The sequence below is a fragment of the Rattus rattus genome, chromosome 5, assembly GCF_011064425.1.
Source record: "Rattus rattus isolate New Zealand chromosome 5, Rrattus_CSIRO_v1, whole genome shotgun sequence".
NCBI classification, from domain to species: Eukaryota; Metazoa; Chordata; class Mammalia; order Rodentia; family Muridae; genus Rattus; species Rattus rattus.
The window spans coordinates 5,177,832-5,205,519 of NC_046158.1; the positions used below are offsets into that span (position 1 = coordinate 5,177,832).

At 53.0% G+C, this 27,688-nt stretch overlaps 1 protein-coding gene across 2 annotated transcripts in view; it reads right to left on the reverse strand.

Moving 5' to 3' along the window:
* Window positions 1-6,520: 6,520 nt before the first annotated feature.
* Window positions 6,521-27,688, reverse strand: part of Ptpa (protein phosphatase 2 phosphatase activator) — a 30,630-nt gene continuing 9,462 nt past the window's right edge. Inside the window, exons 3-10 of one of the 2 annotated variants that reach the window (XM_032902852.1) lie at window positions 26,601-26,687; window positions 21,924-22,049; window positions 19,220-19,337; window positions 17,179-17,278; window positions 16,523-16,647; window positions 15,062-15,162; window positions 11,243-11,350; window positions 6,521-7,907 (exon numbers count right to left, since the gene is read on the reverse strand). In XM_032902852.1, the coding sequence (XP_032758743.1) occupies window positions 7,830-7,907; window positions 11,243-11,350; window positions 15,062-15,162; window positions 16,523-16,647; window positions 17,179-17,278; window positions 19,220-19,337; window positions 21,924-22,049; window positions 26,601-26,687 (843 nt within the window). In that variant the 3' untranslated portion in view covers window positions 6,521-7,829. Of the gene's footprint in view, window positions 7,908-11,242; window positions 11,351-15,061; window positions 15,163-16,522; window positions 16,648-17,178; window positions 17,279-19,219; window positions 19,338-21,923; window positions 22,050-26,600; window positions 26,688-27,688 lie in introns of those variants that run through there. The other variant, XM_032902853.1, reaches the window with a different exon arrangement.

Below are 27,688 nucleotides of genomic sequence, written 5' to 3' on the forward strand. Positions count from 1 at the left end.
TTAGGAGAGCTTTCCCATCTGTCTCAGTACCAAAGCAATATGCAGGCATTGTAGACAGACAGACTTCAAACTTCATTAAAAAGAAAGGAGCTTAGTCTGGAAGCTCATGACAGTGTCAGCACTCAGAAGGCAGAGGCAGATGAATCACTGAGTTTGAAGCCAGCCTAGTCTACAGAGGAAGTCCTGGGCAAGCTAGGGAATAGGAATACAGTGAGATTTGGTCTCAAAAGCACAAACAACAGGGAGAGCCAACTGGAAGGCCTGCGATCCCTCTCTCTGCGGGTCAGTAGCTCAGCATTCTCATAACTATACTTAAGGGCAGGAAAGCGGTCAGATTTCCCAAACCCTCAGACCACGGGCAGAGTGAGCACGCCAACACCTACGTCCACAGTGGGCAGAGACAAAGCCTAAAAGGGAATGCGTGTTTCTTGGTCTCCTTAGCTGCTTCCCTACTTAAGAGGCCACAAGCCTGTTACCAAAGGAACATCACCGGCAGCCACTGTGCCTGCCCCAGCAGCCTCTAACAAGCCCTAACTGTTCAACACCAGGGTATTTCCAGTGTTTGCTTAGGACAAATCATGAGAGTAAAGGGTGGGCCTTGTCTGCCTGCTTCACTGCTGCTTCCCAGCTCCTGCAAAGCTGGGAGCACAGGGCTCTGCCCACACTGAGCCAGCAGAGGAGCTCAGGCCTCCATGCATCCTGTTAGTCACCGGCTGCAGACGCACTGGGGTCCTCCTTTTCCCTGTAGCCCACAGCACTTCCGCTTCAGGGCTCTCGGAACTGTGTTGTCTGAGGTTCCCCATCTCCGGCTCTGGCCACTGGCTTGGCCTCCCTTTCCTGAATCTTACTAAACGTGCACAGGAAGGACCCTGACTTTAACCTGGCCATTCCCAGGTATAACCCAAGCACCTGCAGTGTAAGGCACACTCCTAGGGACACTGGGGAACAGCACAAGATCCTTGCCCCCCGAGGGGCAGTGATGGGCCCTGAGAAAAAGGGTATCCATCAGTTCCACAAGTAAAGCTGCATCTGCAGCACTAATCAGCCCTGGGTCAAGCCTGTCACTGCCTCTCCTCTGCTCAGAAAGCTGCTGTAGCTTCAGTGGGACAGGCAGCACGGCCCCCACAGATCAGGGCACCCGGTGTGTAGAGTGGAGGAGTGGCTTGGTTTAGAAGGCTACATGAGGCCTTGCAATCAACTGAGGCCTGAGGTGAGCTCCAAAGAACCAGGGGGCTCCCCAGTGGGGGCAAAAGGTCCAATTGATCAGTCGACGAAAGAGGACCAGAGCAGTCAGCATGGCTAAAATTTGGAGAACAGGACGGAGAGCAAGAAGCCAGAGACCCTGTGGCCTGGCTCTCCCCCTCCCAGGAGGGATAAGAGGCCCTGCCAGCCTCTGACCAGCCACACCCAAGATGCTGCCCAGTAGCACCTCAAACCCAGCACCCCCTGCTAAGCAGTGCCTTTCCTCAGAGTCTACTCTTTTCCTCCCAAAGGTGATGGGACCCAGGTTCAATGAACCCTTTCCACTTCTTCACCACCTAATCTTTCCACCTCTCCCCCAGCAGCCCAGACTTTCCTAGCTTGCACGGGGTACCTGTGCCAAGACACTAAACGATACTAGCTTCCAGGCCAGCACCTATCCAGATGCCAGGGAGTGTCCCCACTCTAATAGGTCCCTCAGATGTTCACACAAACCCACAGAGGGGCCCACTACATCTCTTTCCTCGCCCCCTGGCTCGCTTCCCAGTTACTGGTTTACGCTGAGAGGGTACTGCTGCGTGACAGGTTATCTGGTCAATGCCCTACTTCCTGTCGTTTGCCTACCAGAAACTGTTGTGCAGAGTACTATCCTAAAGCAGTTCTGTAGGGAGTCAAAGTGAATTACACAGTGCTATGGGTGCCCCCGAGCATGACTCACAGCTCCAGGAGGCCAGCACTCCACCGGCTTCACGGCCCGCCTACCTGCATGCTTTGCCGCCATGGCCTGTGGTCCTTGTGAGGCCTCAGCTCTCTACCACCCAGAGAGCCTGGGAGCCCAGCTTCCCTGGTAACTAGTCACCTCCTTCCACAACTGCTCCATCTTGTTCTCCGCTGGTCAGTTTCCGGAAGCAGGAAACACTCTCAACTTATGAAGAGCTTGAAATTGGGCAGATCCACGAAAAACATGAAGGAGCAGTGATGGCACACGACTTTAATCCCAGCACTTCAGAGGCAGAGGCAGGAGGATCTCTGTGAGTTTGAAGCCAGCCTGGTGTAGTGTGAGGACAGACAGGACTACACAGAGATACCCTGTCTGTCACATAAAACCGAAACAAAACACATAACCCATGTTGGGAGCAACCAAGGCCCAAGCTTTGTTTCCCAGCAGTGCCCTCTCCTAAGAATGGGCTCTTTCTTCTCACCTCCCTGGGGCAGCCAGGCCAACACATATAGACCTTCGAAGACAAGCTGCACAATCCGGCTTGTTCTCAAGGTCCATGTGGCTCAGGATGGAGGACAGAGAATGCCCATCCACCGGGAGCTCCCTTGGACCCACGTGTCAGCATAGCAGGCATCCTTCATGGGTCAAGCAAGGACTGGCAGTGTGAATCCTCTTATCCATCGCCAAGGTATGGCTGTACCTCCCATCTGCTCATGTCCGCAGGGCTCCCACTGCCCCACAGACCCTCAACTACCCTTGTACAAGGCAGCCGATAACCCCACCTCACAAGCCTGGTACAATCCACTGGTCAGTACCCTTTTGTAGGACAGGACAAGGACCCTCTAGCTACTTGGAAAGGGCTGAAGGACGGACTCCCTCTCCTCTGCCCTCCAGCATCACCTAATCACCATCTCTTTTAGATGCAGAAAGCAACATGGCCCACGCTCAAAAACCTCCTGGCCTCCAGTCTCACCCACTGAAAGGTTCTTCTGTCCTTCAGGCAGACAGGTTGTGGGGTTCAGAGCAGCATGAGTACAAACCACTTCAACGCACACTCCTTCCTCTGAAAGCGCTGGGCTAGACTAACCGGATTCAGGAAACTCAGACACTGAGTTGTGAGGTTAATGCCCAGGGCCAGGCAGCTCCACAGCAATCTCACCTTCCTGTTCCCAGTCCCCACGTCCCCACCCCCAGCACTGGCCTTTGCTGCAGGGAAGCAGTTCTCAGCAAGGGTGAAGGCCAGAGCTCTGCCATCAGAGCCTCTTCCCCCCACTCTCCTCAAGTACTCCTCACACTCAGCAAGGGTCTGCTGGCTACACCTCATCTCTATGCCAACTGTGCCCTGATCACTTTACCTAGTGTTGGAGCAGGGAGCCAGCACCTCCTCCCCACTCCTTTAGAAGGTATACAGCACCCTGGGGCACTCCCTTCTCCTCCCACCAGGAGCAGGCAAGCTATGCAAGCCAAGAACTTCCTTCACTCATCCAACTGGACTACTACTCACTGACCCCCATCCTTGGGCCAGCACAGCTATTGTATTGACTCCCAAACAGGATACTCACTCACCTCACCCCAGGATTTCAAACTAAAACCCAATCCCCAAATCCCCGGAGCCTACAGCAACACCATGGTTACATCACCTCCCCTGGACACTTACCTCCTCCATTCCCTTCAAGGTATCTATCTACTCATGCATTCAAATGTAAACATAAAAGCACCAGGCCACTTCCAACGGGAGCGTGGTGGCTCAGTGGGCAGGTGCTTCCCAGCACGCCCAGAAATCCGTTCTGTCTCCTGCACCACCACAACTGGGTAAGGTGCTGCTTGCCCCTGATTCCGGCACTGAGAGGCCAGACATGGGATGACCAAGGGTTCAAGGTTTTCCTCAGCTACTTATCAAATCCGAGGCAGCCTGGGATACATGAGACAGTCTCAATAAATATTTAAAAATGAGATTTAAAGTTCTGCCGTGTGGTGGCGGCACACACCTTTATTCCCAGCACTCAGCGGGCAAAGGCAGGGGGATCTCTGAGTTTGAGGCCAACCTGCTCTACAGAGTGAGCTCAGGACAGACAGGGCTGCACATAGAAACCCTGTCTTGAATGAACTACCCCCACCCACCCATGCACCAAGATTTTATTTTCAAGGTTTTTTTTTTTTTTTCTTAAGATTTATTTATTATGTATACAGCGTTCCACCTGCATGTCCAAGTGCAGGTCAGAAGAGGGCATCAGATCCCATTACAGATGATTGTGAACCACCATGTGGTTGCTGGGAATTGAACTCATGACCTCTGGAAGAGCAGACAGTGCTCTTAACCTCTGAGCCATCTCTCCAGCCCTCAAGGTCTGTTTTTATTAGCTGGGCAATTTAATCCCAGCACCCAGCAGACAGAGGTAAGCAAATCTCTGTGAGTTTGAGGCCAGCCAGTACTAAACACCCTGTCTCAAAAAACAAGTTTGTGCTTTGTCTGCATGTAAACACACGTGTGCAGTACCTTTGGAGGCCAGAAGAGGGCACTGGATCACCCTGAAACTCAAGAAATTTGTAAGCCACCATGTAGATGCTAGGAACTGAGCACAGGTCCTCTGTAAGATTAGCAAGTGCTAGGGCTGGAGAGATGGCTCAGCAGTTAAGAGCACTGACTGTTCTTCCAGAGGTCCTGAGTTCAAATCCCAGCAACCACATAGTGGCTCACAACCATCTGCAATGGGATCTAATGCCCTCTTCTGGTGTGTCTGAAGACAGTGACAGTGTACTCATATACATAAAATAAAATTAATTAAAAAAAAAAATTTGCAAGTGCCTTTAATCACTGACCTATCTTTCTGGCCCCTATTCTTATCTGAAAAGTTATGTGTATGAATGCTTCGTGTACATGTATGTTTGTGTGTTACATGTATGCACTGCACATGGGAGGCCAAAGAGGTTATCAGATCCCCTGGAACTGGAGTTCCAAATGGTTGTGAGCCCATGTAGGTGCAGGGAGTCAAACCTGAGGCTGAAGTTGCCATGTATATACTGGGAATTGAACCTGGGTCCTCTGGAGGAGGAGCGGCCGGTGCTCTCTACCACTGAGCCACCACTTCAGTCACCCCGCAGCCCTTATGTATGTATCATATGTACGCACACAGCTGTGAGTGTACACCTAAGTGCAGGTGTCCAGACCAAGACATTTTTTACACAGGGCTGCACAGCTCTTGGGTATTAGCTGTGCATAGCCCTGAGTCACAGTATGGAGGTCTGCCTGAAAACGGCCCCCACAGGCACACGAGAGATGTATCAGTGGGGTGAGCTTTGAGGTCAGGCCCGGTGTCTGTCTCCCTGCTGCCTGCTGATGCAGATACAGAACTCTCAGCGCTCCTTCTCCAGCACCTTATCTGCATGCATGCTGCCATGCTTCCGACTGGGAAGACAACGCATGAACCCTCTGAACCTGAAAGCCAGCACCAATTAAATTCTCCTTTATAAGAGTTGCTGTGGTCATGGTGTCTCTTCACAGCGTAAACCCCCTACGATATAATTTCAAAACTTTGGACATACCTATGTGTAACTCAAAAAGCAGCTCTCCCCACTAATGTCTTAATTACCATCCACTAGATACTGTAATTTTCCAGTATGCTGTGGTCACAAATACACAGCTACTGCCTATGAAACAACAAGCCTCTCAATCTGGGGTCACAACCCTATGGGGGCTAAAGGACACTCTTACAGGGTCACCTAAGAACACAGGAAAGCAAATATTTACATTACAATTCATAACAACAAAATTGCAGTTATGAAGTAGCAATAGAAATAACTTTATGACCAGCAAGGACAAGAGCATTAGAAAGGCTGAGGTCCACTGTGGTAGGCCACGGTACACCATTATACCTGTTTTTCAGATTAAGAAACTGGGGCTCAGACCAGTGAGGTCAGCCGTCATGGGTTTCCTCCACTGTAAGCAGCTGACCTTGGGTCTGAATTCAAGTGTGCTGGACACTGGAGACACGGCTTTGGGCAACCAAGGCTGTCCAGAGGAAGAGCAAAGTGACTGAGCTGCGGCTCCTCTTTCTGCCTCTGTGCAAAGCCTCCAGGACCAGCAGAAAGGCTCCTCCGCTCCTCCTCTCAGGATTGCCTGGTGCCTAGCGAGTGCCACTGACAGCTGTACTCAGTCCTAGCATTACAGACCAGAAGGCGGGCTAAGGACAAAGATGGCTACGTCTAACTGCAGATGCAAGTTCCAATGCCAGCCTCATCCTTAGGCTGGAGTCCAGAGCAGTGGTAGAGGCTGGCATCTGGTTCCTTCTTAGCACGTGCCAGGCCCTAGGACACACGGGTACACATGCGCACAGTGACAGCACAGCGTGTGTTCTGAACCAGCCTAGACTCAGGGTCACCAGTGCTACTTATGACTGTACTCACTTTCTAGATGAGGTTCAGAGTAGCTCAGAAACCTACCCACAACCTTGCTGCTAGGAATGAGCAGGGGGATGGCCAGGATGTGAACCCTTCTGTTTGCTTTAGTCACTGTCACATCCCCAGAAAGTCAACTGGTAAGGAGGAGACCTGCCGGGGAACAGTCACTCAGACGGGTCAGGAAAGATGTCTCACACAGGGACAGGTGTAAAACAGAGGCTTTAATCCAAACAGCAAGGAAGGCGCAGGGCTGGGGGTGCAGGGACAGGGAAGGGAGCCAGGAAGGCAGTGGCCTGGCCCTGGAAGGAAGGCTGGCCCTGGTCCTTTTTTGGTAAACTGCCATGACTCTGATAACTTCAGTCCCTGCTCTGCCCAGATCATAGTTAATCCCTGGCCAAGCCCCTGGGTTGTGCTTCTCAGTGTCCACTCCTCAAAAGCTAGGTGGGCACAGGCAGGATGGGCAGTGCAGAAGGGCAGGCCCAAGTGGAACAGGGAAGCCTGCAGGTCCCAGCTCAGCCACTCGCCGGGAGAGAACTGGTGACTGTGGCAGCCCCCTTAGCAGTCTACCCATTCTGAGTTTATGCCCTGGCCTAGGCCAGCACTTATCTCATCTCACAAAGGGAAGCAGGACAGAGGGCTGCTGCCTTCTTTGCCCTCCCACATAAGCCACAAACGGACCTGAGGAAGCAGAGCAGCAAGCCAAGGGCCTCAGGGGAACTTTAAGACCACTCAAAGCAGGTAGGTGGGAGGCAGCAGACTCAGGAGGCCCAAGACTGGAGGAAAGTAGGCTCTCCACAGACACAGCCGTCCTACTGCCTCCCTGAGTCTCCACCTCTCCCTGCTTGATGGCTCTGGAAAGTCAGATCTCACCAAGTAGTGGGCTCTCCCAGGAGCCAGGGCAGCGCCACAGCTAGGCTACCCCCAGGAAAGGGTATGAGCAGTCAGGAACCTAGCAAAGCCAAGGGCCAGAGAACCAAGCCAGCATGAGGGTACAGACAGCTCCCCAGGGCCTAGGATGGGACCTTGGGAAGCCTTATCATCCATGGCCACTACACAATCATCTCCCCACCCCTGCCTCACCCTCCAGCCTCAAAGCAGACACCTAGTGGAACATGGCTAGTGGGAAACCCACCAGCCGGTCTCCAGAGGTGAGCCCCCCACCCCCACCCCCCGCTCTTAGTGAGGGAGACATCATATCATGGGAGGGGGATGGGGAAGCAGTGGGAAGAGCAGGATGTCCTTGTCTCCTCCAAATAGGCCTGGGCAGGAGAGAAAGGAAGCAGGAACACAGGGATGGGCAGGGCCTGGGACCATGTCCAAGTCCCTCTCTTCTTGCTTGTCCACCAGATAGACAGTCAAAAACTGGCCATACTCTGGTTAATTCCCCCAACTCAGACCCTGCTTAGCACCCATCTCATCAAACAGAAAGAACAGAAGGTGGGTGGGAGGAGTGCTGGGTCAGAGAGGGCACAGGAACCTGGCCAGGGTGGCTCTGGTGGTTCAGCCTGTCCTAGCCTGATGTGACCGGATGGATGGGCAGCAGGCTCCCGAACTTGAAGTGCTGGATCACAGGGAACTTCTCCAGGCACTAAGAAAGGAGGAACCAGGGTGTGAGGCCTTTCTTGCCTCTTGCATCCCCAGGGACCCAGACAAACATGAGGTGTCTTACTGAGGCCACCTCTGTGGGAATCTGCCAGTGCTCAAGAGCACCTAGTCAGAGCAGCCCCTGGTCTGTGAGGAAGGTGGTCTTGTTCACTTGTCTCCACCTCTCACTCAAAGGCACAGTAGAAGCCAAGACAGGCAGCCAAGAGACATCACTTGACCCGGAAGGGAAGCAAGCCATAAGAAATGGCCAAGATCCCTCCCACAACCCCCACCCCAATCCTTACCCTAATGGTATGATGACATCTGAACACAACTTAGAAGAGGCTAGGGCCTACTTTCTGTAGCCTTTGGGTCCTTGCCCTCAAAGGGCATCCTGGCTCTTCAGAGTGAGACAGCAGGAGTGGGCTGACACCCCTGCCCTACCTTGGCAGCAGTCCCTGTCATGTTATAGCAACAGCACTGATGGCAGGCAAAGGCATGGGGGGACTCCCTGAGTCCATTTCACAGCCCTACCAGCCTGAGCCCAGGCCCACAGCCTCTATCTTTGCCTGTGACTGGCTTGCTCTGCCTCCCAGGCAGTAGCTCCAGTCAGGATGGGAATCTGCCAGGCTGGCCTAGCCTCCTAAGCAGCCTGGGTGTGCTTGGGACCTGTAGGTTGTTGGGAACAAGACTTACAACCTCAGGGGTGAGGAGCTGGCTCTAGCTGTGGTCAAAGCAAAAACCTGATGGGCTCACCTTCCCTCACCCCAGAGAGCAGCTTCAGAAGTGGGAGGGGCACATGTAGGAGCAAGTAGGACAGAGAGAGGAAGACTGAACTCAAGTATAGAGCCAGGCCAGGCAAAGAAAGTGGCTTCGGAGAAGAAGGTGCAGTCTGTCCCAGGGGAGGAGCAGCATGTCCAGGCCTGAGGCAAGGCAGCTGCCTCGGTGCTGAAGTCATCAGGAAGTGGTGGGAGTTTGGGAGCCACCCCCAGGGCCTGGAATTCCAGAAAGGGTCAAAGGTCAATCTGCCTCAGGCTCTCACAGAGGAAAAGCCAGAAAGGCACTGGGGGAAGGGCCCACAGGACAAGCAGGAGCTAAATTGGTAAGAAGCTGCAGGGGTGGAGAAAGTCCAAGGCCCCAGGGCAGCAGAAGCATCTAGGAGGGCTTGTCTTCCAGCAATGAAGCCCCGCAACTGGCCCTGGGCTTTAGAAACCTGGCACCTCCTGACCCACCCTCTTGGCCCAGGCGGGGTAGTTCGAGGAAATGAGTCTAGGTGTAGTGGGGACAGCCTTCCTTATCGAAAGATCTCCATCACACAAGGCCCAGAAAGCCCCTGATACTTCTCTTCAAAAAACCAGGTCAGGGAACTTGACAGGTAATTGCATATCCTGAGGCTGCCTAATGCCAGGTCTGACCAGACCCCTGTTGGCAGCTCAGGGGTCATCCCAGTGGATGGAGAACTGGACTGAAAAAGTAGGTCCTTTTCGGGGCCCTCTTAGTGCATCCTTAGTGCATGTGGGCTGTTCTCAGGGACTAGAGATTAAGAGCACCAGTAAGAACTGCGCATACTGCCTGGAGGTGGTAGCACAAACCTTTTAATCCCAGCACTTGGGAGGCAGAAGCAGGCGGATCTCTGAGTTCAAGGCCAGCATGGGCTACACAGAGAAACCCTGTCTCTGAAAACAAAAAACGAAAAAAGAACTGCGTGCTACAAAACCTCAAGAAGCGCGTGCCTGTCAGCGCATTGCAGAATTACCCACAAACCCACCCTGGCCCAGGGCGGGTGGCTCCCACTTGTGCATGCCGGGTGAAGTGCCTTGTCTTTAGTCACATCCTTTCCGTCAGTAACTGCAGGGCTCCCTAGCAACGCCTTCAGGACCTAAGGTTTAGGTCTGTGTGTTGTACCCCATCTTGTATCTTGTATGTTCCTCCCTCCCTCGGCCTGCAGAACTCCTCCTCTGAAGGGGAGACAGGTGCTGGCCTTCCTCTTAGGAGGCTGAATCAACACAGGTTTGGAGACACACAAGGCTAGGATTCTAAGAGCAAGGAGGCAGCTGGAGTCCTGCCTTTGATATGGGGGTGGGGGTGCTATGTACCCTCCATGAGGACACTCTCCAGCAGTAGCAGTAAGGCTGTGGAGACAGGACCTGGATAGTGCCAGCCAGCCAGCTGGGGTGCTGGAGCTGGCCCGGAGGGCAGGAAGAGGTCTGGGCAGCTCTAGGAGTGACCTCCGAGATGAGAGAGGTATGTGGGCTGAAGCCTAAACACAGGATGTGAAGTCTAGAGGAAGAGGATCCAGGAGAGAACAGAAAATGCTGGCCAGGCCCAGGCCCAGGCCCAGGCCCAAACCTGGCAGATCATTAACCCCTTCAAGACCAAATCCAAGGGTGCCAGGCCGGTGGGAAACATTTTACTACCAAATCCAGCTTGCCTTTCCTCATTGTCCTGCCTCTGGTAATGGATGGGGTAAGCTCTGAGCTCTGTGAAGGAGAGTCCTCTCATAAGAGATGGGATCACGGTCAAGAATCAGAGATGGGCTGCTCCAGTGAGGTTGTCAGCACGAGTACTGGGGTGGGGATGAGGTGGGAGACACAGTTGGATCTCAAGGCCCAAGAGGCAGTGCACAAGAGAGTCAAAGTCAAGGAGCTCCAGATAGTGGAGGGGCCAGGCAGACAGGTGGAAGGATGCTCTCTCCCTCTCTGTGGAAGGTATAGGAGGCAGGTGCCTTTCAGCAGGGGAGCTCCCCAGCCCAAGGTCCTTCCCAGAAGCAGGGTTGTAAGCTGGACCTAGACACAGAGAAGACCCACCCTCCCACATTCCTGAAGTGCTCATTAAAGAGTACCAGCAAGTTCTCCTGTCCCACCCTTCCCAGGCACCCTCCACAATAGGGTAGCTCACTAGGATCAAACCCACCCAAGGGACTGATGTCCTAGTCACTTTGGGAGACACTGAAGTCATCAGAGCCTTGAGAGGCCTCCGGCCACTTGACAGGTACAAAGAGAGCCCCTAACTTCTCCAGCAGCACAGGTTGTTTCAATCCCTAAGTTATGAAGAAATGAGCTGGGCCTCTGCCCAGTGCCTCGTAACTGCCCATCCATCAGGTTGAGGTTCCCAAGTTTCAGACAGCTGGCCCAAGAGCCAGAGCAAAACAACGTGATGAAGAATTGGAGGTCCTGGGGTTGGGGATTTGGCTCAGTGGTAGGCGCTTGCCTGGGGGCGCAAAGGCCCTGGGTTGGTCCCCAGCTCCGAAAAAAAAAAAAAAAAAAAAAAAATTGGAGGTCCTGAGCTCACCCCCAGGACCAAGGGGCATCAGGGGCAGGCAGGGCAGACCCCACTCACCTCCGCCTTATACATGCGAATGAGGCCCTGGTTCACTTTAGACCAGGACGGGACAGCACTGATGTTCCACAGCTGGTTGGAGTGCTCTGCAAAGGGGCCGGTCTTCATCTGGAAAAGAAGTCCAGGAACTAGAGAGGCAGAGGCCACCTGGGTTCTACCTCTGCTCTCTTGCACTATGGAGACACACACACACACACACACACACACACACACACACACACACACACACACACACACACACACGGGCTTGGCCCCCAAGGCTTGCTGAAAAAATATAACCTCTGTCACCCACATCCTCCGCTCACCTCTTTCACACACACAAAACAGAGGCTTTGTTCCTATCAAATTTAGCAATCCTAGGAAAACAAAATGTCCACCCTGAGAGGGTAGAATGCGTTCCCATCCAGACAGCAGGCAGGCTCCCTTCCCCTCTGTACGTGTCAGGAGGACAGGAAGGGGCTGTGGGAGACTCCACATCAGTACAGGAGGAGTGTTTGTTTAGCAAGGTCAAGAATAGGGCAGAAGGGCCACAGCAACAAGAGGGGCAGGCACATGGAGTCCACCAGTGCGGTTCTTCCTCAAACCCTGACTGCAGGGAGGCAGAGAAGCACTGTCACAGTCCAGTGCTGTGCACAGGGCATCAGAGGCACAGCCCGGGGACAGGGAAGGGAGCCTTTGTCCTGAGTGCATTCTGCCTGCCACTGAGAGCGCAAGGCCAGTGCACTGGGGTTTATTAGCTCAGCGCGTCCTCCTCACTCCCTGCCCAGGTCCCAGGCAGCCCCGCACTACAGAGAAAGACCGACAAGCCCAGGGAGTCTGCCAAGGAAGCAGACCTTGGCGACCGAGAAGGTGGGTGGCTGAGGCGGGGCAGGCTCCGGGAGGAGACAGGATAAGCCAGACTCTCCTCACAGGAGGACATCACAGGCCACTCTACTGTGTAGCCTTACTTGGTGGTCCCACTCCCACAGGCCTCCAGTTCAGGGAAGGGCAGTTTCTAGATTTAAATTAGAAATGCTGCCATCTTTCCATAGCACCTCCCTTCCCTAGCAAAAATCACCAATGAGAGCCTGTCTCAGAGGCCCCGCCCCAGTGCTGAGGACAGGTTTCCAAAGCCTGCCCTGCTCCCTCCCAGGCACTTGTGGAGTCTTTCCTTGACCACAGGCACCAAAACTTACAGTGCCCTCGGCTTCCCCAGATCTATCACAACCCTCCCAAAGACTCCGCCCTCTGTCTCTCTACTTCCGACCCTGAGTCTGCACACTGCAGGCTGGACCCCTGAGCCAATTACCAGGGGCTCTGTTGCACAGCAGGTGCTCCAGGGCTGGCTCTGCAAGGGCCCTGGAAAAGATAACGGATCCTGCCTGGGGGGCCAGCCTCACTCACTAGCAAGGGACACTCAGAAAGGGCTGTCTGGCAGGCAGCAGAGCTAGAGGCAGGCCCAGTATGTCCCCTGAGAGGCCACCGCACCCTCAAGGCCTTCAGGGCCTCAGGACTCCTAAGTCCTTCAGAAGGAGGTTCTGCAACTCAGAGAAAGGAAAAAAAAATGAGGGAGAAAAAGAAATTGGGGGTGAGAAGACAAAAAAAAAAAAAATCAGTTCATTCTAGCCACAAAGGGAGAAGAGAAAGAGCGAGAACAAGCAAGCAACTGCAGTCCCGCAGTGACCCCAGGGGAATCGTGTGAGTCAGAGCAGCCATATTGAGCAGGAAATTACTCACAGACGCTGCGTTCCTGCCTCTCCACTCCCCAGAGAATCGGCCTTTTGTAAATGGTTCCTCTGTCAGTAACTGAGGGGGATGGGCGGGGTGGGGGAGGCTCAGCACAGCGCCTTCCTGTCAGCTCCTTCCCTTCCAGCTGAAATCTGATCCCTCCTTCCCAAAACTCCAAATTTAGAAGCCAGATTGAAACTGAAATTCTTTTCCTGCCTGCCCTGGGCTCTTAAAGGCGCCAGGGCTACATTTCTGAAAGCAGCAGTAGCCCTGTACGGTGGGTTTCCTCCCCCGTCATGCCCAGGGCTATCAAAGCAGTCCTGACACAAGACCCAGCAAAGAGAAGTGGTTTCCTTCCCAACTTCCTTGGGTTTTGTGTGACCAGTAAAGACTGCAGGTCTCCCTGACCAAAAGCCCGAGCATACTGTAGGCTTGAGACCTGGGGTCTGGGTAAAGCCACTCGCTTACTGATGGGGGTTATAAATAAAAACTGCCAACTTCATGACGTGCAGGGGTGGGGGGAAATATCTATATATCTGTATCCATATCTCTATCTGTCTGTCTAGCTATCTATCTGTGAACAGCAGCGGCAGAGCGCTACAACTGCCCAACCCAAGCAGGCAGACCGCCCTTGCTCCCACAGTGCCTAGCAACCACCCAGAGCTTGACTGACCCCAGAGCCTGGAACCAAGAGAACAGCAAGCCTTGCAGAGAAGCTGCACAACAGCCAGAAAGCTGCCTCTCCCTCTTCCTACCTCCGTCACTGACAGCCGCCTGAGCTCAGCGCACTTTAGCGCCTCCTTGTGGTTATTTGGACCTTCCTTGGGGTCCTCCAGCCCAAACTTTGGGGAAAGCTTTTGGGGTTTTATACCGGCAGGAAACAGACACACGCACACTAAATCTGAGCACAGGATCGATCACTAGTCTCTGAGGCCCAGCCGCGCTAGCCTCCTTGTTGGAATCACTGACAGGGGCGCAGGGGCTTGGCCAGTCGCCAGAGGAAGCAGTAACAGCTTAGGCTTCCGCCTCAAGCACAAGCGCTGCACAATCTGCAGCTCCTTCCCACCCAGTCCTGCCCTCTCACCCTAGAGCCTCCCCATCCCCTCACTGCACGACGGCAGTGAGCCAGGCTGCCCCCAGTCCTTCTGACCTTGAGCTGCCACACTGCTGAAGGCAGCACATCTCTAAGAACCAAGTAGTGGCTGCCCAGCCGTCAGTCCTGGCTCCATTTGCTGACTTGGAAAAAATGTGTCATTCCCCTCTGGCCCCTGGAGCTTGGCACAACCCTGAGGCAAATGCTGACCAGAAGGAACCTAGAGTCAAGGCTGCTAACCAGGCTTTTCCCTGCTCAGCTCAGAACAGGGAGCCAAGAGAGCGGTGTTCACGAGCAGGAGACCACGTGTAATCCACAGGGCAAACATATAGGGGCGTGGAAGAGAAGACAGGACTGTGTAAACTTGGGATGGGTGAGACTGACTTGAGAGGTACAGGTAGAGAGAATCAAAGGTTCTAACACTTCCTAGAAGCAAGGCCCTGAGACTGTGGGCCCTTGAGAAGATTCTGGTGTGGGCCCAAAGCCATGGATTTTCAGTCCCTGGGCCACCTTGAGACCATACTGTGGAGAATCCTGCCTCAGTGAGACAAGAGCTTCCAGTCAGGGAATGTGCCAGGTGGTGAGGGCCCAGTGACCGCCTCCACAGGCCGCTTGTTGTCACCTCTTAAACACCACCGAGGCAGACACAAACTACTCCCAGCACTTCCGCTCCTCTCAGGATTTCAACCTGAGTCCATAAACACAGGGCTCTAGAGACTCACTGCACCCCTAATACAATGCATGGCACCCTTTAAGTCTGCTGCGAGGCCACCAAGTCCAGCTGACAACGACAACTTAACCCATCAGCCCATGGGAGCCGAGTGTGGTGGCTTATTTCTAACCCCAGTCAGGAGGCTGAAGCAGGAAGACTATCATGAATTTAAGGCCAGTTTGGGCAGCAGAGTGAGGATCCAACTCAAATGTAACAAAGAAAGGGTCCTCCTGGTTCTGGGAGAAGGCGGCAGCTGGGCAAAGGAGCCCAGCAGCTGAGGTGCCTAACAGGCTGGTGTGGCTCTCACCTCGGTGATGAACAGGATGCACTGGAGGAACATGTAGTCCTTGTGGTTTTCGCTCACCGCCTTCTCGTCCACAAAATGTCTGGGCTCCAGGTGGGGGTGGTCTGGGAAAAGCAGAGGCCTGGGCTTCAGAACAGCTATGACCCAGCCTGAGCACAAGGTGCCCACCTCGGACATTTTACAACCATTGTGTACTAGGGGAGAGCTATGGTAGAGCCTCTGCTTAGTGCACACATCATAATGGGACTGAGAAACCACGTCACCAGCAAGGCCCTCACTGTACACAGCTAGCCATGATGCGTGTACCCATGGTGACACTGGTGCACACGAACCTGATGTGCCACCAATCAGCAGAGGTGACAGACATCCTCTTCACCATGACAACAATTCTGCTCCTAGTTGTCAGCACCAGCCTCTGCTGTAAGCACCATTAGAGAGTGTGCACCTATCTTAGAAGTCACCCGCTGGCTGTGGTGCATTTACCTTTACTCCCAGCATGCAGAGGTAGGTGAGCTCCAGGCCAGCCAGGGAGAGAGTAGCCCTAGTGGAGCTAACTACACCTTCGCTGTGTCAGTCATGGTATCAGAAGCAGGCTCCACAGCGCTCGTGCAATGAGGCAACTAAAGCTACACCCAGGTGACATGGGACTGTGCCCTAGCAAACTGAATGGATGGATGACATGGATGCCTCCAGCCTTCAAGGCTCGGTCTCTACACCTACACAGCAAGACTGAAATCATGCGCGCGCACATATACATGTACACACACACACACACACACACACACACACACACACACACACACACACACCGCCAGATGCTGGGGCTACACTAGGTATGCTATCCTCGTGGAGTCTCTGAGAAGGCTGTGGTCAAAGTGCCTAGCATGGCAAGTTGTCAGCCGTTAGGTATCTGTGAGCACTACTTAGTAGCAGTCCATTCTCCACAGAACTAAGGAGATCAGTAACGCGGCCCAGTGGCGGATCCCGAGACCTGCCCAGGCCTGGGTAACCCTTTTCACAGTAAGGAGCGTGGCAGAGCAGACCTGAGCAGCACAGGAAGCGCACTTGGCAGCGACTCGTCTGCACCCGCAGATTTCCGTCCTAACTGTGGATGACATCGATCATCACCAATCAAAAGAGCCTCACATTTCCAAGGGAAACCCCACAGGGCTGCAGGAGCTGGAGGCATTCACCTGGTCTATCCTGCAGCAGGCACACGGCCCTGGCTCCTGTCCACGTCACTTCCCACTATCCCAGTGGACTACCACCACCACTTGCTCTAGCTGGCCACACTGGCTCACAGCTTAAGTCGACAGCAAACAAGCTCCATCAACAGCCGGTCTAAGCTGGTCTAATGTCCTGCTCTACAAGCTGCCGTTGTGTGTCCTGGGCAGGAGGAAGGGAGCAGGAGGGACCTGGGGAACACGGCTGCACCCATGGGGTACAGGGCAGAGAGGTGAGTACCTATGAGCTGGGAGCTGCCCCAGATGAAGGGCAGGAACTGGAAGTCATCCAGACCCCACACGCCCTGGCTGCCCGCAGGCTCCATCCTGTATGTCTTCTGCAACTTCCGCATAACCTCAAGATACCTGTGCAGGAGGGGCGGGAAGGAAGGAGAGAGAAAGGTAAGGAATGGCATTCTTCAGCACATGACAGGGACGGAGAACGGTGCTGCTAAGTGAGCCAATGGACTTTTTCCTCTCCCTCAGATGTCTTCTGTCAACGAGAGGGACAAAACACCACGTGGAGACCAGGCTTAGTGTTATTAACTGGCAACTTGTAATACCCTAGGCAGGAGTCCCCTTCTCTAATCTCAGGTACCACCGCAAAGTGGGTGAGGTCCCCGGTGTCAGAAATCAGAAGCTGTGCACATGGGTCACCTGCAGAACCGGAGGCGTGCCAACACCAGGACAGCAGTGTGCCCTAGGGGCTGCGCAGCTCGCACAGGTCCCTGCACACTTGCACTGCACAGAAGCGTGCCTCCTGCCTTTAGTGACGTCACAGACACCTGTTTCCTCTTCTATGGGATAAGGTTGTGAAAATCAGCCTCAGAACAGTGCCTCCACGTGGTCAACACCAGGTACCACATGCCCTCTCCTCCCCTCCTAGGTGACTCTCACCTATCAAACACCTTGAAGACAATAGCCACCTGGTCGTCCACCCGGAGCACACCAATCTTGCAGAGACAACAGAGGAAAGCAGCAAAGGCAGCCTCATGCCCTGGGGAAGAAAATGGCCCAAGGTGACGTCTTCTAGAAGTCCCCCAGCTCCTTTGAGCAGGAAGGCACAGACTGAGTTAGATCCTGGGCCTTTCAGCAGCCACGAGCGCTGGCACCCGCATCTTACTTTGCAGGCCCAGTTTACTGAGCATCTACTATGTGAGCAGACACTTTCCATGCTGGGTCCCAGAACAAATGAGTCCTTGCCTCACAGAGCTCACGGTTTGCCGGAGACCACAGACATTGCATTACAGTTACTGCTTTGAGGTTAGCTATTGGGGAGACAGATGGGTAACTAAGGCACATCCTAGGGGGACCCTAATTTCAGAGTTCAAGGTTTTCCCCTAAGGAAATAATGTTTGAAATGAAAGAGGAATAGGAGATGGCCAGCAAAAAGGACAGTAGGAAATCATTTTAGCCAGAGGCAACAGTGTACAAAGGCCCAAGGTAAAAATCAGTGTGCCCACAGCAGAGCGCAGGAAAGGGAGCCGTGGCCAGAGGGATGTGAACAGCCATGGTAAGAGCTTGCATGTGCACTGAGGACAAATCTCGAGGTAAGAGGTACCGTCCTCTCCCCCAGTCCCATCCGACAGCAATGGGAAGCTCTGTACAAGTTTCCGCTGGACTGGAGCCCGCTCCTTATGTGGTAAGACATCTGGAGGGAGGACGAGCCCGGGGTTCCAGCTACAGAACAGACTGCAGAACAGACAGTGGCCAGATACGGATTTGCACACGCTCAGTTATGGTCACCTGGACATTTCCAGATGACAGCCCTATGACATCTCCTACAGTTAGTTGGAGCGCCCTATGTCCCGGGTCTCAGAGCTGTTGCCAGCAGCCAGGGGAACTGAGGACAAAGTTCTCCAAGGCTCTGGCTCCAGGGACGCCTTCCCCAGGGCCTGCTCTAACACCAGGCTTCCTCTGGCTTTCCTTCCCAACCAAGTGGGAGACAGCACATCTCTCAAATGCCCACGTTAGGGAAAGAAGGAAAGGAAACCCTTATCACAACAAGGGTCTCCTGAGCTGTAGAGTCTATCCCAACCTAGAGAACACTTCTCTTTAAGGGGCGTGCAACAGCTTGGCTAAAATGAATGACAGGGCCAAAGATCATCAGACAAAGAAAATGGCTGAGAGAAAAGAGATGTGAGGGGGACAGTGAGCTATCAAACTCTCTTCTCTAGGCAGCTGCCTTTAATAAGTGCTCAATAAACTATCTCCAGATGATGAGGCACCTAAGCAGCAGCCGCTTCACCCGGAACAGAAATCAGCAGGTGCCATGCCTGTAGCTATAGCACCCTCTGCTGGAGTAAGATAGAGCCAGCAGTCACTATCCCTCACAACACTGAAACCCATCCCACCACACTAATCCTGCACACACACACACACACACACACACACACACACACACACACACACACACACACACACACACACACACACACACACACACACACACCACACACACACCACACACACACACAGACACAGCCAGCACACACACACACACACACACACACACAACACCACACACACACACACACACACACACACACACACACACACACACCCTCTGCTGGAGTAAGATAGAGCCAGCAGTCACTATCCCTCACAACACTGAAACCCCATCCACACATCCACACACACACACACACACACACCACACACACACACACACACACACACACACCACACACACACACACACACACACACACCACACACACACACACACACCACACACACACACACACACACACACACACACACACACACACACACACACACACACACACACACACACACACACCACACTCCCCCAGAGGCATGACAAACTGTTGGTTACTCAGAGGCCCCCAAGACTGTGGAGGACGATGAAGCAGGTCAGGCAACATGAAGAGAGCAGCAAGGCCCCCAACCACCCAGAGCCCCCCAGCAGCAGATACCTGTGCCGTAGTCAATGCGTGTGGAGTTCCCCACAGCCTCCTTCAGGTAAACTGCCACTTCAGGCACAGCAGCAGCCAGGTTGGTGGGGACCACTGTGGCCACCAAGTTTTCTGCTTCCTGATAACATAAGAGACACACAGTGTGGCAGCATTAGAGCAGGCACCATTGGGAAGCATCTGCCTGGGGTCCAGGCATCGAGACTTGCCTGCTTCCCAGTTCTGAGTGGCCAGAGAAAAGGGGATACCTGGGGTGACTCTGGGAGCAAGACAAGAGTTCAACTCTCCCAAAGGCCTACGGAGGTCATGAGATGTCGGCCTGTTATCCCCACAGTTGGGGGATCCACTCCAAGGGCAGTAAGCTGTAGTCTGCTTTATCCTAGCTCAAACATAAAGGCTCAGCTAGAATGTCCCCAGATAGCAGAATAAATGCAGCGTGCGTGTCTGCAGCAGACTGCTACACACCAAAGAGAAGGGCACCCCGAGCAACGGCTCGATGAGCCCGACCAATGGAAGGCCAGGTAAAGGAGCCTACAGATATGAAAGTCAAAGCGTGCACATAAAATCAATGTGTGGGACAGTAATCAGGAGAGGCTGGAGGATATCCATTTCCCCAAGTTTGAAGGGCCCTGCCGGAGAGCTAGAACACTCTGCAGCTTGCTTGGGTGTTCGGTGCACTACAGACACAGACCCACCAGATGGCTGCAGTTTTCCTGCATATTGGGAGCTCCCTCTATCTTCTCAAACTCCAAGGTGGCCACGTTCCACCGTGCAGAGGCTGCTCCTGGACAGTGGTGTGCTCACAGAGAGACAGATCAGGAAGTAGCACCTCTCTAACCGGAACTGGACATACTGCCACCACAAGGCCTTGCCTGGCCCCGTGAGCACTGTTACTCTCCACAAAGACCTGGAGTTGTATTTACCAGATGCTCTGAAGGGGCAACTTCTTCACAAGACTAAAACCTCAGGGGCAGAGTCTCACAGTGCCCCCTCTCCACAGCCCTCAAACGCGCAGGTTGTGGGGAGGGGGCGGCACAGGACAGCACTTTATGGAGAAACCCATTATAAAGCAAATGCAGGGAACTGGAGAGATGGCTCAGCGGCTAAGAGCACTGACTGGGGTTGGAGAGATGGCTCAGTGGTTAAGAGCACTGACTGCTCTTCCAGAGGTCCTGAGTTCAATTCCCAGCACCCACATAGTGGCTCCCAACCATCTGTAATGGGATCTGATGCCCTCTTCCGGTGTGTCTGAAGACAGCTACAGTGTGCTCACAGTGAGCTCTGTCAGTAGACAGAAGCTGTGGTCCTGGGGGGCAGGACTGCATCTCAGGCTGTAGCTCAACTTGGCAGTGTGTAAGGCCCATGGAGAGTCGTGGAGGAGAGGAGCTGAGGATTAACAGAGTGGTAAGGTCACAGTCCCTGAAGGAAGGCCGAGCTATGGGGGCTATTAATGACAGGACAGCCTCTGTTGGGGTAGAAACCACAGGACAGCAGTGGTTTTCTTGTAGGTCAACCTGAGCCTACAAGACAAGCTGTGTGCGCTGCAGATGGCAGAGCAAGAAGCAGGGCCGCACACGCCCTTTGGAGCCTAGAAGACCATGGGTGGGTCCCACACGTTACAAGCTGAGATTTTTGCACTGTTGAATTTTGGCTCTGCTTTGATATGATCATAACTCTACCTTGAACCTCCTTGGTTTTGAAGTAAGAGTATATAATTTTTGTTTTATAGGAGCACAGCTAAGATTTAGATTTTAAGGAGAACTGGGACCCTTAAGTGTTAGAGTCATTTCTCAAGTTACACTGTTTTTGTTGTTGTTTGATTGGTTTGGTTTGTTAGTATACAGCCCTGGCTGATGTAAACTTGCTATAGGTCAGACTGGCCTCAAACTCACAGGGATCCGTGTGCTTTTTGCCACCCACATATGGAGACTAAGAGTGTGTGCCACCACGCCCGGGTTTTCCTTATTCTTTTTCATTTTTGTTTGCTCTGTGTAACCCTGGCTGTCCTGGAACTCAATCTGTAGATCAGACTGGCCTCAAACTCACAGCCTGCCTCTGCTTCCCCTGTGCTGGGACTAAAGGCCTTTCCATCACCACCACTGCCTCTGGCTTCCTTACTCTTACTCTTTTTTTTAATGAGTTCTTCATTGTATGTATTTATTGTATATACGAATACACCGTAGTTGTCCTCAGACACACTAGATATGCGTACACTGTCGCTGTCTTCAGACACACCAGATACGAGCACACTGTCACTGTTTTCAGACACACCAGGAAAGGGCATCAGATCTCATTACAGATGGTTGTGAGCCACCATGTGGTTGCTGGGAATTGAACTCAGGACCTCTGGAAGAGCAGCCAGTGCTCTTAACCGCTGAGCCATCTCTCCAGCCACTTGATATCCTTTTCATAGTTGCATAGTACTCAGATAGGAGGTCCAGTACAGTTAACTTGCCCTCTAATGATGGGGCCTGAGTAATTTCCAATCTGCTGCTAATAAAATGACTTAATGAGCGACTCACACAGGACACCTGTTGTTCCCAGGAGATTGGCTGAGGGAGGGTGATTTTGTGATTCAGGTAAATAAAACTGCCATTCTGACAAATCCTGCTTTTATGCTTGGAAGCTAGACAGGCCTGCTCTGAACACAGACCTTGCCCCATCTGGGACCACGGTAGTTCCCGCTGGCCCGGCCATTCAGGCTCACCTGATCGAGTTTGGCATACCAGGTCCTGTAGGCTTTGTTCCCAAATCGGGAAGGCTGGTCCACTGGCGGGGTTTCATCAATCCACCTATCCAGCGTATCAAGAAGTGCCACCAGCTTCTCGATGGCCTGTGGAGGTGTGACAGAGGAACCACATACCACAATGACTAGTGGCCCTACTGGAGCTACAGAAGGAAGTCCCCTAGGCTGGCAGCTCTCCTAGCTTTCCCCCTTCGTTGCCGACTGTCCAGAATATGAAGGAGGACCAGGGAACACTTGGCTAACAAGAGCATGTCATGGGTAGTTCCGGCTGATTCTTCAGCCGGCCTACTAGACAGACAGGCACAAGCAACAGCCCCAACTTTGCTAAGGCAGATATGACTGAAGACCTTCACTGAACAACACACATGAACGGAAGAGATAAAAATGCAGCCTGGTGCTTCCGCTCTTTGCTGGCCAGTTTTATGTCAACTTAATGCAGCTAAAGTCATATCAGAAGGGGGAACCTTAACTGAGAAAACACCCCAGCAGACCAGCCTATGGGCAAGCCTGTGCTACATTTTCTTGGTTGACATGGAGGGGCCCAACTTACTGTGGGCGGTGCTAACCCTGGACAGGTGGTCCTGGGTTCTACAAAAAACAGGGTGAGCAAGTCAGTGAGCGGCATTTTTTCCATGGCCTCTGCTTAAATTCCTGACCCGACTTCCCTCAGTGATAAACTGTGACCTAAGAGCTAGTTGTCAGTTGAAGTACACTTCCTCTCCACAGTCGGTTTTGGTTATGACACTTCGTCACAGCGGTTAGAAACACTAAGTCAGACAGTCTTCACTGCTGCTCTGTGTGTCTGAGGTTTAACTGCATGTGCTGCATCCCAGGCTGAGTGGGAAGGGGAAAAGGAGGGAGCGAGCTGAGCGCCAGCTTCCATCCTCTGCTTCCCGACCTGGAGCCTCACACCCTTGTTGTCAGCCTGCCTTCCCCACCACCATGAACTGCCAGAGTAAACCCCTCCTAAGCTGCTTCCTGTCAAGTCCTGATCACAGCAAAAAGACAAGTACTTAATGCAGCCCTGAACCCTGTAGGTAGATACAGACCCTTGCCCTCACATGTGGGGTTGGGGTCACCCACAAATACTGTATTTACTGGCTCTTAGAAAAGTATGTTCCTCAGTTCTCAAAGGTTAATTTAGCCCATACCAGGCTAACAGGATCACCAGCCCACAAAAGCAAGGCAGGCTGCCTGGAGGAAGGTTACATGGCTTGAGTAGGGAGTGCGGCTCTTTGCATAATGAAAAGAGCTGTGCGATGGAGTTGGGGCTGACAGAAAAACACAGGCTGACCACAGAAGAGGCAGAATGGGAACAGGTCAGGGAGGTGAGAGCCACATGGAGAAATGCAATGGCAGAGAGGTTGGGTTAAGTTAGAGTCCTGCTGAGAGACTGCCCCAGCAAACAGACCAATAGCCTACTACACAGACGTCTCTTCGTCCTTATTATTAAACCTCACACGGGACCTGGAAAACACTGCAATATTTGGGACCTGCAGTATCTCTCTATCTGCAGTGAACTGCTGGCCAGGGTCTGCGGCGGCAGGGACTCAGAATGGCCCTGAGTGCTGCCCTCCTACTCCGCCTTCACCTATACTTGTGGTCTGGAAGGAGCAAGGTGCCTGCAGGCTCAGGCAGTGCCTGGCGTGGTGTAAGCTATCTTGAGCAAGTGCTGCCCAGCCAGGCTTTGTGAGTTCCAGGTCACTCGGAACAGCTGCTAAGTACAGCCACAACTCATTTCACATAGCAACTCTGCGTACAGAAGGCTGGAACACCTTAGCTCCAGGAAGCCCCAGGCTCCCTGGAGATCTCTGCTTGGGCCCCAACAAGGGATAAGGGGTGTAAATTGAGGCCAGGAGAAGCCTGGAGCCAGCAGCTGGCTCAGCTGGGCCAATGAGTAATTAAGACCCATAACTCCTCCTTCTGAACTCAGGGGATTGGAACCACCCTACTCTACCCCAAGGCATGAAGAGTAACGTGTGCCCGCCCGTTCCATCCCTATAGGTGCCCCTTAAACTTCATGGACCACTAAAATCTTCTCTAAAATTACACTAACCAACTTGTCATTCTGCCCCTCAGTACGTTAAAAACAAAGAGGTGAAAAAAAAAAAAAAGGTGTGGTAACAAATGCCTTTCCTTCCAGCACTCAGGAGGCAGGCCTCCTGTGTGAGTTCAAGGCCAGCCTGGTCCACAGAGTAAGGTCAGGCCAGAAAAGACTACAGAGATCCTGTCTCAATAAACAAACAAAATGCCTGCCTTTCCCCCCTCCCTCCCTCCCAATCTCCCTCTCTCCCTCCCTCCCTCTCTCTCTTCCTTCTTCCTTCCCTCCCTCTCTCTCAGATTTATTTATGTACTGAGTACACTGAAGCTGTCTTCAGACACACCAGAAGAGGGCATCAGATCCCATTACAGATGGTTGTGAGCCACCATGTGGTTGCTGGGAATTGAACTCAGGACCTCTGGAAGAGCAGTCAATGCTCTTAACCGCTGAGCCATCTCTCCAGGCCTATCACTCTTTCTTTAAAAAAAAAAAAAAAAAAAAAAACAGAAAAAACCTACCTCCCTAGTACTAGCACCAGCATAATCTAAAGAACAACCTGTCCTCATGGGTCTAGATAAACTGTACCTGACTCTGGTTCACTCTGTTTCAAGTTATATGGAAGACACTGGTCTAGAGCCCTCCTCTCTCTCTTGAGTCATCTGCGCTCTACTGAGAGAACGCAGGAACTCTGGCAGCTGTGCCAAGTGGTACAAAGAAAGCCTGTACATCTATGGCCACATGCTAAGACTGGATCCTTCTGCTGCCCCAGCCAATAAGGGAGACTCCTGGACACCAAACTGACTATGGCTGTGTACCCAGCGAGGCAGGCATAGAGACACACCCGGCTCAGGAGGGCCCAGCTGAAGCAACAACACCTGATGAAAACTTAGAGCTGAGTGAACCTCCTGACAGAGCTAACAGCAGCAGAGGCATTCGGCGCATGCTAAAGCCCTGTATCTGGGAGCCCAGTGCCTCCGCACCTCACAGCACGCACCCTGAGGAGCCAGCCACTCTACCAAAAGGACAGGAAGAAAAGCTGGGTGTGGTGATCCCAGTACTTGGAAGGCAGAGACAGGAAGATACCAAGTTTGAGGCCAGCTTAGTCTACACAGTGAATTCCAGGACAGCCAGGGCTATATCAAGACCTCAAAAAAAAAAAAAAAAAAGAAAGAGGGTGGGGAAGGACATAGTCCCAAGGAATAGAATGGGAGGTGGGGATGTGGTTTGGTGGTAGAGCTCTTGCCTTAGTTATGTGCAAAGTACTGGATTCCATCCCAACACACACACAAAGGACAAAGCCACTCACCTGGGAGGTGACGTGCTAGAAACCCTCTCAGCCTAAACCATGGTATGACCCTCCCAAAAGAATAGCCCTGCAGCCAAAGCAACCCCCGGTTAGTAAGGCTCCCAAGGAGCCTTGGGAGCACAGAATCCCAGAGGGATTGGCAGTTCAGTGCTTGCAGATAACTATGGAATTCTCCGTAATGAGCCCCCCAATGTCTCCAGCACACTGGGCACTGCTGAGCTCAGTCAGTCGACGCCCAAAGCCACCGCCCAACAAGAGCCAACCCACGGAGTCACTTGTGGGCTTGCTCTCAAGGGACAGCTGTCTCTCCCCATCTTGTATAAAGAACCAGACTATGTCACCCAGGAGCCAACAGGCCAAGAAGTGACTGTACTGGGGACCTGGTATGAGGATAAAAAGGGTAAGCTCAGCCTGGAACAAATGAAGAAACTAGGCCAGGGTCTTACCCAACAGCCCAGCTGTTCCCAGAGGGCAGAGAGCCAAAGTGCCAAGAGATAAGAGGCTCAGGGTGGCCCTGGGCCAACTGGGACATGAACCCAAGAGGCCACTGGAGGCCTGGGACCTAGTTCTGGGAGATGGCATTGGAACAGCAAGCAGACTGGAAGACTACACCATAATCACGGCTGTCTAACATAACCAGACAGCTGTTACACAGGAGCAACCCAGAGCAAGAGCCTGCCTGTGCTGTCTGCGCGGCCTTTCCACTAGCAGTGAAGCGCGAGAAAACAGGGTCTGCAGATCTCCTCGGTGGATGCCCAGAGATGCAGCTGCAATGTCAGGACAGTTTAAACAATGAGGCCTCTCTCAATAGGATATGCCAGTTATGACAACAGACAGGAAGTGTGCTGTACACTGTTACTGGGGTTGCCCTGGGCAGTTGTGGTGCTGGGGTTTGAACTCAGGGCCCAACGCATGCCACGTCTGTGCTGATGTGCCACACTGGTGCCATACATGCTCCTCCTAGTCCTCTCTCCACAGACTCACCTACCTCCTGTGCTTCGTGGAACCCAGGGCTGTGTGTGCTAAGGAAGCGCCTGGCCACTGAGCCACATCTCCAGCCTCTTTTGTCATCTTTAATTCCAAGTTTAATAAAAATACCAATTAGAAAAAATACAGGTCATAACCTGCATATTTGTCTTGATTTCAGTTATAAATATTACTTTATTCATAGATTTAAAACATTAGACCTGTGGGCCGTGAATGCTAACTGCACTGTCCTGGGGCAGTGACTGCACCCGCCTGCTGTGCTCAGCCTGCTTGGCTCTGCAGCAGGCTCCCTGCTTGTGCCTACCTCAGAGACTTTGTAGTCGAAGGTTAGCTTCTTCCCTTTCACACCTTCATTCAGGGTTAGGATAAAGCCGATGTAGTCAGCATATGCCTAGAAAACCAGGGAGAACAGAGAGGAGGAGGGTGTCAGATCTCATCTGCTCTAGGTTCGCCCAAGCTCCCCAGCTCCTGCTCCCAACCTAGTACAGAGGCAGACATGGAGTACCAAATGCACTCATCCTTCCCGTCAACGAAGCCAGCAATGCAGGAATCACAAGCACCCCAACCTGCAGCCTAGATTCTGAGTGCTCACAGTGGCTGCTGGCAGTTTCTTAGGACAGTCCCATGAGACCGTACTGTCACCACTTTACCTACACAGAGACCAGGACGTCAAGGGAGGAGGTAATCTGCCCATGGTTTTCCACGACCAGGGTTTTACGAGACATAGAGCTAGGACCCTGCTAGCCTACCTCTACAGCTGAGTAGCCGAATGTCTGACTAGTACCCAGACAGTACCAGCAGGAGTTCAAGGAATGCCCCCAACACTCCCTTCTCCAGATCATCGTCCAGCTAGGTCCCAGGACAGGAGGGTAGCTACATATCAGTCTGCTTCCAGCAGGAGCTGCTTCCTGCCCACAGCCCGACGGGCCTCCTAGCCCGCCCGCCAGTGCCATGGCCAACTGTACTTTCTGCCTGCTGGGTTGCAGGTTACCCTAACACGGGGAGGGAAAACCCACCAAGACACAGGCCCCAAGGAAGCAGTTTTGAGAGCAAGTGCCTCCACTCTATCTTATATCTTCACTGTCTTCCTCCTCAGTCTGTGGGTGCTGGGATGCCCATAATGAGCCAGGAAAAGAGACACTTGGCATCTAGAGGGGGTGAGTCTACACCGGGGCCCCCGGCCCTCCCACCCAGGCCAGGCCCCGGCCCTTGTCCAGAGCAGAGCTGGTGTTTGCCATGGAATGTAAAAGGTTCGTCACAGCCAAATAGCGAGATCCAGGTAAGAACACCTCAGCTAGGGATGTGTAGATAGTGTCTGGTGACACTCAGTGGGTAGAGGACTGCTCCCTACAAGACTCCTACCCCAAATGTCAACAGTGCTGAAACTGAGAA